Below are 10997 nucleotides of genomic sequence, written 5' to 3'. Positions count from 1 at the left end.
CAGAAGTAAGCCACACTCTTTTCAATAGGGCTCATTCCTTAGTAAGTGTATTTGTCTTTAGTTACTTCCAAGTAAATGCGCTTACCAAAGAGGTACTGATCCATTCATGATTCCTTAAACAAGATCAGTACCTGGGTGAGGTACTAAAACAAATACTAAAATAAAGTTGCCATCCAAGACATGGTTAATTGAGACAGCAAGTCCCATTAAGCCCAGTGGGCCCTTACTTCCGAGCAGAGGTGCTCTTACCTCTGGAGGCCCCCCCAATCCCCTTTAGTCTGTCCTGGGTGGCGTGGTCGCCCGGCGGAGAATGGTGATGTTTAATTGGGTGTGTGTGTGTGTGTGTGTGTGTGTGTGTGTGTGTGTGTGTGTGTGTGAAAAGGCCTTTAGGTCCAGGCTCCAAAATTCCCTAGGTGCACCTCTGCTTCCGAGTAATCAGCACTGGGTCAGGCTAAGGGTGCAATAGCATTTGCTTTGGCCACTAAGAGGGGGGATCCCCTTGCTCTCTCTTTGACTCTTTCTGAAATCCCTTTCTTGGGGATCTCAGAAGCAGCCCGTGTTTTGCTACCAGCAGTGAGGGTTAGCTGGCGCTGCCCTGCCTCTCCTGGCTGCCTAATTGTTGTCACAAGACCTTGGATTAGCACATTTCTGAAATAGCTGCCTGTTTACCCTCCAGAGACCCCACCGTCCAGTAAACACTTTCTAATTGAATCCTAATCGCATTCGAATAGCTCCATCGCCGGTCTCAGCTGCAATTCATAAAACTTTAATTGCCACCCATAAATCCTCCAACGAGGAGTCTCCTGACGACCCAGCTATCCTTCGCTTGTCGAAGCACAACCAGGAAGACGCCACTAACCAGCAAGGATGAAAGAGAGGGAGACGGCGGAGCTGGAGTCACGTCTAGAGGCTTATCCTCCTCGGGGCAGCCGGAGAGGCTTTTGCTGGTGCAGCTGTTCCGGGGCATGTTACGTTCTACTCGGGTAAAAGGCTGGGGGGGGGGAGACAACACGCAGCTCCGAACCCCTTGACCCCCGGCACCGCGCGTTTCCATTTCCAGCCACCATCAAACAGGAAAGTGCTTGCAAACCACCACACGGCGAATCGTGGCAAGTTTGTTGCCCTTCGAATTAGGGTGGCCCAAGCCGAGTAGGGGCGGGGGGCGAGTTGTGCAGAAGAGGAGACCTTTGAGGACATCTTCGGCATCTATTTTAGTTATTTATATACCCCGCTTTCCTCTGAAAGTCCACAATCCCCACATCCCGATGACGATGGTTAAAAATGCCTGCACGTCACTTTCCAACAACAACAAGAAGAAGTCTTCAAAGCAGTTTACCTAGTAAAAGGTATGAGAAACGATTCTCTGTCCCAGACACGGATACACACACACACACACACACACACACGACACCAGCAACGGGCACTGGAGAGACGCTGTGGGGGCAGTTGTCCCCCCCGCCCCCCAATATTAGAAAGCCCTCATTTGAAAGATGCCTCTGTCTTTGCTTAGTTAGCAGGGGGTTCACTGCCCACTTTTTCTACGCATCATGTATTCAGTGCAGGCGACCTCTGTCCTCTTGGTTACGGCAGGAGAACTAACAAGGGTGCATAAGAGGTATATACTTATATGAGCCCTATTCGAGTTCGCAAGGTCCTTCCGTGAATGCCACCGACCGAACCCCCTTGCACTCTGCACCTCCGCCGGTTTTATTTGGCTGCAACGGCCAAGCTTCGCTTCCCTGCGAACTTTCCTCTTCGCTTTCACACGTTCGAAGCATCCTCCTCATTGGGTGGGGTCGGGAGGGAGAGCGGTTGTGCCGCCCAATCCGATGCGCCCCGTTGAAGTGGAGGGAGGCTTTGTGGAGCCGGGTGCACTTCCCAATTGGGATGCACTTGCACTGCTCCACTTTCCAATTCGTTTTCTCACGCGATCCTTCAACCTGCTAAAACAGGGGTTTCCAACCTTGGGTCCCCGGCTGTTGCTGGACTTCAACTGAGCCACAGTGGCAGGGAGCGATGGGAGCTGTTGTCCCACCACACCTGGGCCCCCCAAGACAATTTTAGTCTGTCTATGCTACTCAGTCCCGCATGTGAAATCAACAAGGCGGAATGGGAGAAGGGTGCAGTCTGACTGAAAGATACGTTTATTGTTTGTTTCTAAACCCAAAACAGAACATAGGGAGAAATCATGGGTTATTCCAAAATTGCTGGGAACATCTCTGAGTCCTTGCCCTTCCCCACATATCCCCGCCAACGGTCTGGTTCTATACATCCCAAGCCTATGCGTATTTACGCAGAGGAAACTGAGACTGAATTCAACGGGATTTACTCCCCAGTAAGTGTGTGCAGCCTTATTGCTTCCCTCCCCTTCGGCTTTGAGTTCATTCATGGTTTCATGCGTTCAGAGGCAATTGGGCTTGGCCTCAGAAATGGATCGCTGCTCTTCCCTCCATTAACTCTATAAGCCGCTTCTTAAACTCCCATAAAACAGGTCATTGGAAAAATCGGGTAATATGCTGCGAAATCCCTCGGGGCCCTCTTCTAATTGAAATCTGAAATACTCAGGAATGACCGAGCGCGCCTTTTCGCCATTTAGCCAATTTCCCTTGGCCTGACCGCCTCGGCGAACTTGGTGGAGATCAAAGCATCCTTCCGGGCGGCGTTTTCTCTTTGCATTAAGCTTTCGGAGTGAAGCCCTGCACTGATCGCCAGCTTTTGACTTGAAAGTCTTCCGTTTGGGAGCGTCCAGAGAAGTTTTAACTTTTTGTCCGCTGAACTAACTGCACAGTTAACAAGATCCACACCTCTAGGAAGAGAGGAACGCCCCTAATCCAAGTCTGCAAAGAGGCACTAGTAGTAACGCCTACATCCCCATCCTCAACACTTTTACCTGGGAGTAAGGCTGAACTCCTAAAACACACTTGTTGCGGAATAAGTCCGACCTACTTTCAACTGACACTGACATAATTGGGATGTGCAATGTTATCCTCAATTACTTGGGGAGCAAATCAAGTAAGCAACCTTACTCCAAAGTAAACATGCATAGGATCGGACTATTACGATTGCAGTGCAGGTCAGGATATTTGTTTCGGAGAGACTTGTTTCCACATAAGCGGTATATAATAAACAGTATATTATTGGCATACCTGCCTGGAAGTAAGCCTGACTGAACAGGATAGGACTTGCTTCTGAGTCAACATGCCTAGGATCTCACTGCAAGGATGCTTTACTCTTTCTGTGTGTGTGTATAAGTTCCATCCTTCCTCCAAGGTGTTCAGAATGGTCTACATGGTCCCCCATCCTTTTATCGTACAACAGCTTGTTGAATTAGGTTAGGCTGAGAGGTAGTAAGTGGCCCCAGGATACCCGGCGTGGAGCTTCCTGGATGAATGGGGATTTGAACCAGCCTCTTTCAGACCTAACCCATAGCTAGTAACAAGTGTATTGGATTAGGATCGAAAGACGCCGGTTCAAGTGACCACTAACCTGCATAATGTTATACACTCTGGCCACTACACCTGCATGCCATGATGTTTACTCAGAAGCGAGTGGCACTGAGTTCAATGGCACTCATTCTCTCTAATGTGTGTTTAGGATTGCGGCTCAGCTGAGTCTTAGGGTCCCATTATTGATTTCCAAGGATCCTTCAGGGCAAGGTTAGGGTTCGGCCACTGAGATTAATGGGGAAGTCGGGCATCATTGTATCCAACGAGATGTGGCAAGTAACCTAATGTAAGACGCCAACTTCTTCCTCTCTTCTTCCATCCCACGTCCCTCCCTCCCTCCCTCCCTCCCTTAAAATGGGAGTGAAAGGCGGCTGAGTTTAAACGTAAGCGGTGGGGTGATGGGGTGATGTCAAACGTTAGATCCATGCTCCCTTCAGTCTTCCTAACTCTGTAACCCGCTTCTCAAACGCCCATAAATTAACTGGGCAAAACCACTCTTCTCGCTCTTCCAGAGCTCTTAAGGGCATATGAAGACTGGCCCTATGCATGTTTACAGGGAAGTAAATCCAACTGAATTCGAGGGGGATTATTCCCAAGTGAATGTTCATAGGATTGTACCCTGACACGGAAATGAACAGTGTTGAAGTCCGTGGGACTTAAAGCCAAATGAAGTGTAAGACTGAAGCTTTTTGGACTGACTGTGCATTTACTAGGAAGCAAATGAGACTGAAATGGATGCAAAACCCTGGGGGGGGGGGAGTGGAGTCATCGTCAGCGCTGCTCCAAATGCTTCGGGAGGAAGAGGAGGAGAAGTCTGTGTAACTCTTCAAAGCAGCTGGAGGGTAGCTGTAATTGTGGGAGACAGAAAAAGGTTATCGTTTCATTCGCCGCCCTCTCTGTAGAGCCAAACAGAAGATCCGGATCTGAAAGGCGGGCCTAATTCCAGACTGTGGTGTAATGGTTTAAGTACTGATCTTGGATTGACGATACCAGAATTTAAATCCCGTCTTGGGACCTTCTCCCAGCCTCACCTACCTCACGAGAGTTGCTGGGTGTATAAAGGGAGAGGGGTAACCTCACCCACGTAGGTCACCACCATGGACCCCTTGGAGGAAGCCTGGGGCATAAATGTGTGGCACGCATGTGACTCCGGAGTCCCAGCGAATTCAAAATGACTCTTCCAAGTTAATGCGGATAAGACCGGAGCATTAATGGGACATTCGATTGGTAAACATTTATTGAAAACGACCATCAAGGGCAAAAGTATGCACTCCCGACTCGAGGAAATGTGCTGAGGATTAGAGAGGAAAAAACCTGTGTCGGAAATCTGTTATAAGTGAAAACTCTAGGCAGGAAAGCCTGTGTTCCTTTGCACACAGGAAGCAATCCAGAATGTGGACTTATACGGAGCCGGACCATTGGTCCATCCAGCTCAGCATTGTCTACACTGACTGCTGACAGCGGCTCTGCAAAGTTTCAGGCAGGAGTAGGGACATAGGAAGCGGCCATATACTGAGTCAGACCATTGGTCTATCGATCGATCGATCTATATTATCTTCACAGACTGGCAGCGGCCTTCTGCATACAGTTACTTTTCCCAGAGCGGCTCCAGCAAATTAATGCTTGCTACCACAAGACCAGCTCTCCTTCCCTGGAGATGCCAGGAATTGAACTTGGGACCTTCTGTGCGTTAAGCAGATGCGTTTTCCCTGCACTACTACCCAATCCCCGATACAAAGCCCTGTCTGTGTGCGTCCTTTTCCTTGCGTTGCGATGGGGGGAAGAAAGCGGACAGGCAAGGAAGAGGACTACTGACTACCGGCAACAGCAGCAGGGGTTATCGTGGGCAGCTTCAGGAGATGCTCCAGGAGATGCTCCAAGCACGGCCTGGATAGTTGGTTCCCTCCACACAGTGAAGGGAAAACCGTTTTACACAGTGAGACTCAAAGAGATGGGAAGCCAGTGGCAAAACGTGCGCTCCTGGGTACTTTGCGCTTTGTGCAGAAACTGAGTTGGCCCATCGAGGTGCGGCGTTTGGGCGGAGAAGAGATTGAGTTGGATCCGGGGCAAGCTGCACCTTGCCTGGGGCAGCCGTGGCGACAGAGGCTTCTTTCCCTCCCGATCCAATCCGGGAGTCCCAGTGAAAGTAACAGCACGCACGCACGCCTTTTACAACGCTTCCCTCCTCTCTGTGTTTTGTTCCAGCCGCGGAGGGGGTGGAGAGGGGGCAGGAGCCTATCCCCTCCGAGGGTTCCCGGAGGAGCTGGAGATGCGCGTCGATTGCCCAGAATCACGTGCTAAAGAGTTGCTATAAATCCCCACACCCGGAGTAGGGGAGGGGGGCGGGCGAGATCCAGGGGAGGTCTAGAGGGAAGGCAGGCAGGAAGGGGGGTGATTGAAGACCAGCCCCCTCCAGAGCCCCCCTTTGTTCAACTGGCAGACATAAGCACCTTCCGGGCTCGCCCAAGGGCTTTTGCGGAGGCGACTTGGCCCCAGGAGGACTGGCCGGAGAGAGAGGCAGAGCGAGGCACCGCCAGCCAGCCAGCCAGCGCCCGCCCGCCCGCCGTCGCAAGCAGCATGTCGCGCTCCTTCTATGTGGATTCGCTCATCATCAAGGACTCGGCGGTGGTGCGGCCGGCGCCCCCCTTGCCGGAGCACCACCCGCCGCCCCCCGGGCAGGACTTCCTCCTCCCGCTGGGCGTGCCGTCGCCGCTGGTCATGTCGGTGGCTGGCGGGCCCGCCTGCCCGTCGCGCAAGAGCGGCACCTTCTGCGTCTGCCCGCTGTGTGTCACCTCGCACCTGCACGCCTCTTCCCGGGCCGGTGCGGCGGGAGGAGCCGCGGGAGGCGCCGCTGCCGCTATCCCGCTGCTCAAGGGACACTTCTCTCCGGCGGCGGCGGCTGCTGGCGGTGGAGCCGGCGGAGGGGATGCCCAGTATTGCCCTCGGATGAGCCATGCCCAGCAACAGTCCCTCCCGCAGCAGCAGCCCGGCTCGGTGGCCGCGGCGGCGGCAGCGGCGGCAGCAGCAGCAGCAGCGCACGCCCTGGGCCACCCACCTGTCTGCACGGCAGCCGCCTACAGCATGAGCGACCCGCGGCGATTCCACTGCCTCGGCATGGGTAGGACTCTCCGCCAGAGCTCGTGCCCTTCTCGAGTAACCTGTGGGGCGGGGACGCGGGGAGAAGGGTCTAGGTAGGGGACTTGGGCATGGGAGAAGGAAGGGGGAGGCTGGCTGGCTGGCTGGCTAGCCAGGTAAGAGAGGGTGAAGCATCCTTCCCCAGCCACAACCTCTGCGGGGGTCCCACTCCCACTGAATCCGAGCAGATGCAAGTACCGTTGCAATCCCAAGGGTTAGGGTGATAGACATCATCACTGGCGTGGGAGACGCACATGGACACCCCTAGGACCCCACCATTGCTATCCCCGTTGCCCTCTTCGACCTACTGGCCTCTGGAGTAATTCCATTTACTTTGATGGGGTTGTTATTCCCATGTTAATTCAACTGCAATCCAGTTGTCCACTTTTCAGCCCACTGACACTCCTCCCGCACCCATGAGGTTTCGCTTCCTACTCAATAAAAAGTTTCTCCGGTAGCCCTTTTGAATGAGATAGGGTTGCCTCCTTGCGATCCTAGACAGGACTCCGCCCGTTTGCTTGCAATGCAATGCCTGGCATGGACTACCATGGAGTTACTCTCTCGTAGTCCCACGCAGTGCAAGTGCAGACAAACTTCCGAAGCAGTCCCGCTGAGTTCGTTGGGGCTGATCCAGTGCCACCCAGAAGGGAGTTATGGCTCTCACCTCTGGAGTAGGATTCCCTGGAGATTGCTCCATCGAGATCCTGAAGAGCCTGAATGTATCATTCTCGTTCCACCTGGACTGCGCCGGAGAATCTCAAGGATAAGAAGTTTTGAGGACTAGGGGTGTAAATAGATCAGGGCGAGCTGAGAAAGTGGGAAGAAAGCTGTTGCCAAAGGGATCCCACCGGCTGGGGAGTGGTGATCTGGATTATCCTACAGAAATTACCTTGAGGGTTGGTGTCCAGCCCTTATTTCCATTTAGGATGGCAGCCGGCAGGGAGAGAAGGCCTTGCTGCATCTGTGTGGGGTGGGGGGACCAGGTGCAGAAAAGGCGGCTGGCCTCGGCTCAGAACAACCAGGCGGGATCTTTCACTGGAAAGGAGCAAGGCCTGTGTGTCTTTGGGTCCGAACAGGGCAGATTGCGCACCCACACAGGCTGGACCAGAATCAAGCCTCGGGGCGCTTCCCTTCTCTTGGAAATAGCCACAATCCTCAAACCATTTACTCCAAGACTCGCGAGTAGTCTCCCTGACGTCAGTGGAACGGCTCGGTGGTTCAAGGACCCGAGGCTGTATGTATCCCTTCCGCTCACGTCACCATTCAGTTGCTTGAGACTTGCTACTCTGGAACCATCGGTTTGAGGATTGCAAGCTGTACATTCAGCTTTAAAGTAGCCTTACTGAGTTCAGTGAGACGGCTTTGAAGTAAGAGGTCCGAAGATCCGCCGGGAATCGAGTTACTCTTCTAGAGATTTGCGATAATTAACTGAGACAGTGCAGCCAAGATCCCGAGTTCCTGCGGGAACCCGCTTGAGGAACTCAGTCTGTACCTGAAATCCGGGGTAATGGCAATTTAGGGCTGGTCTCCTTGCAATCCAGCTAGCTAGTCTGGATTAATACAGACACAGAATGCTATGACTCGCTCAAACTGGGGGCTACTACAGTCTCACTCTGTCTGTACCTTCAGTTCGGAGCGGCCACTCTGCCTACAGTGTCCTCTGCTCCTTGTAAAGGATTTGAAGTGGACAATCTAAGAGTGACATACACAGATAAGTGCCTCCTCTCGAAAGTGCGAGAGGCATTGCCTTGGTGGAAGAGTGTCATGTCTAGTTTCCTGCTGGTTAGCCTTGAGAAGCTTCGCGTAACTAGCCAGACACCTCCGTCTGGAGTCATTATTAATATTACTGATTTGTATACCGCTTTTCAACCAAAAAGGGGGGGGGGAGGTTCTCAAAGAGATTTACACAGAACAAGGAACAAGACGGCTCCCTGTCTCTAAAGAGCTCACATTATAAAAACATCAATCACATTTTCCTAGAAAGAAGTCCCAGGGCGTTCAGTAGGGCTTTAGTCCAAAACCGTGCACAAGGCAGTAGCCTACAAGAAATAACAGGGTTGAAATCAAGATGCAGCTTCTGAAAGCAGCTCTCTCCAGGCGCTCATCTGTACTAAATGCCAGAGTTGAGGGGTCGTTCATGTATTAAACTATTTTTTTTAAAGCATCAAAGGTTGTTTGGCGCAGTTGCTCCTAGCAAAAGCATCTTGGAGCAGATGCATTCTACTTACAATTGAGTAACTTGACCTAGCCCCACTACTTTCAGGGGGGATTAGGGAGAGAAGGCCTTGAGCCTCCACACTCTCCTGTATGAAAAACAATCTTGGAAACAACGATATTTATTATCAAAACAACAGAGAAGCTGTAAACTTTGGAGCTTCAGAGATTCTTCATCCGGCAGAAGAATCCTGTGAAACTTCAAAGAGTGCATATACCTCCATTGAACTGGTGAAATAAAATAGGATCGCTTTCCCTGCTTGATGAGAAAGACATTTTTTTCGCCCTCTCCCATAATGCCAGAATTGGGATCATTCAGTTAAAATGCTGGTAGATTCAGGACGGTCAAAAGAAGAACTTCCCGAAGCTTCACTGACACAAGGTGCGGTGATGGTGGCCGCTAGCTTAGATGCCTTTATTGGGAGATTGGGGTTAGAAGAAGTTTCATGAAGAACAGGTATTGAGTGCCACGAAGAGGAACCCCCATGTTCAGGGGCAGTATGCCACTGAATACCAGTTGCTGGGGAGCAACAGAAGGAGAGGGCTCTTGCCTTAGCGCCCTTCTTGGGTTGGGACACACCTGGTTGGCCGCTGTGGGGAACAGGATGCTGGTCTTGATAGAGGTTGGTCCAGCAGGACACTTATTCTGTCTCCTACTTCTGGGGATCAATACAGCACCCACTGTATCTTGCAACTGTTGGATGCCTCAGTTCATCCTCGCCTTGCAGGCCCTGCTGCTTCATTAGGACCTTAGCGCCCCCTCCCCCCTCCTAAGTCGTAGTACCTGCCCGGGAAGCCCAACTGAGAACTGAAGGCTTTGCTAGCAACACCTTTCATCAGGGGTTTTGGAAGGAGTTTTTGTTTGTTTGTTTGTTTGTTTGTTTGTTTGTTTGGAGTATTTTTTCACCGGGGCTGCTTCTCCTTCTCCCAGGAGGCTCGGATGCCAGCCAGCTGCAGAATGGCAAGCGGATGCGGACGGCCTTCACCAGCACGCAGCTCCTGGAGCTGGAGAGGGAGTTCTCTTCCAACATGTACCTGTCCCGACTGCGGCGCATCGAGATCGCCACGTACCTCAACTTGTCCGAGAAGCAGGTGAAGATCTGGTTCCAGAACCGGAGAGTGAAGCACAAGAAAGAAGCCAAAGGCACCCAGCGGAACACACACGGCGGCTGCAGCTGTACGGGCAACCCGGGCCGCTACCCCAGGTCGGAGGACGAAGAGTCGCTCTCGCCCGCCTCAGCTAACGAGGACAAAGAGGTCTCCCCTTTATGAAAAAGGACTCTTGGGACTCGGATCGCCCGTCTTGCCAGACCATCCCAGGGCAGAGCCAACGCGGAGCCTGCGGGGTCATCTGCAAAGAGGAGAAGGCGTCCGAGGGCTCTCTCCACAGGGCGGGTGCTAGATTTGCTGAATGTACATGAAAGTTCACTTAAAACGCTATTTATGTAACACAAAGATGCTACTCCGCCCCCCCCATACACACCCACAATCTGGAATCAACACACAGTCCTCTAACAGTTTTTCATCTAAGGGAGAATCCTCTTCTTCCTCTCCCCTTCCCGCAAATCTCAGTTTATGGGCGGGGTGGACGAGTTCTTCAAGGGTTCTGGGAGAACGGTTAGAAACTGAATCATGAAAACATTGCCTAAGGCTGCAATCCTATGCAAGCTTTCCTGAGAGTGAGCCCTCTTTAACACAGTGGGACTCCTGAGTAAATATGCACAGGCTTGCACTACTAGGTGTCTCTCCCTCTCCGTTTTTTGTACATATGTATATCCGAATTAGAATCGTTCGGATGCTCTCCTTTGTATGTGAATAGTTTTATATTAAATTTCTATTTATATTTATTTAAATAAAGGAGATCAGACAAGAAGTTCAAGTGGAATGTCTTTTTGCTTTGTAAAGTGATAACTGCTTTTTAAAACCCTCTGATCCACTACAGTCTTGATAATTATCTTGGATACATATCACTAGGGTTTTAGAAATGAAGTCCAAACAGAGGCATAGAAAGGTTGGAATGGGTCCTAGAACAAAAAGTGAAGATGGGCCCTTGTCTCCCCATGCTGCTACTTCAGAGAGGCAAAGAGCAAGCTGTCACCCAGCTGGTGTGCCCCCCCCATCCCAGCTCAATTGAAGCTACACTCCTGAGTCCAAAAGCGTTTAAGCAGAAGGGGGATTTTGGAATAACGGTCTATGCAGACA

The 10997-nt window shown here is 51.7% G+C and overlaps 1 protein-coding gene across 2 annotated transcripts; it reads left to right on the top strand.

The window, feature by feature from the left end:
• Positions 1–840: 840 nt before the first annotated feature.
• GSX2 (GS homeobox 2) lies at positions 841–10668 on the top strand. 2 transcript variants are annotated; one of them, XR_008309174.1, is made up of 2 exons: positions 841–983; positions 9727–9846. XR_008309174.1 is itself a non-coding variant. In XM_053258334.1 (2 exons), the coding sequence occupies exons 1-2, from the start codon at positions 6024–6026 to the stop codon at positions 10065–10067; spliced, it is 882 nt and encodes a 293-aa protein (XP_053114309.1). In that variant the 3' UTR covers positions 10068–10668. The 2 variants fall into 2 exon arrangements, 1 of the variants encoding a protein (XP_053114309.1); XM_053258334.1 differs by lacking the exon at positions 841–983 and adding an exon at positions 6024–6564 and having other exon boundaries at positions 9727–10668.
• Positions 10669–10997: the final 329 nt, after the last annotated feature.

This window comes from Hemicordylus capensis, chromosome 5, assembly GCF_027244095.1.
Source record: "Hemicordylus capensis ecotype Gifberg chromosome 5, rHemCap1.1.pri, whole genome shotgun sequence".
In the NCBI taxonomy this organism is placed as follows: domain Eukaryota; kingdom Metazoa; phylum Chordata; class Lepidosauria; order Squamata; family Cordylidae; genus Hemicordylus; species Hemicordylus capensis.
Note: the sequence above shows the minus strand (reverse complement) of the source record. Positions and strands in the feature narration are given on the sequence as shown.

Bases quoted from the DNA above. Each gene is read 5' to 3' on its own strand.
- GSX2 (XM_053258334.1), top strand. From the start codon at position 6,024: ATGTCGCGCTCCTTCTATGTGGATTCGCTCATCATCAAGGACTCGGCG. The intron at 6,565-9,726 runs GTAGGACTCTCC...TCCTTCTCCCAG, and splicing joins ATTCCACTGCCTCGGCATGG to GAGGCTCGGATGCCAGCCAG.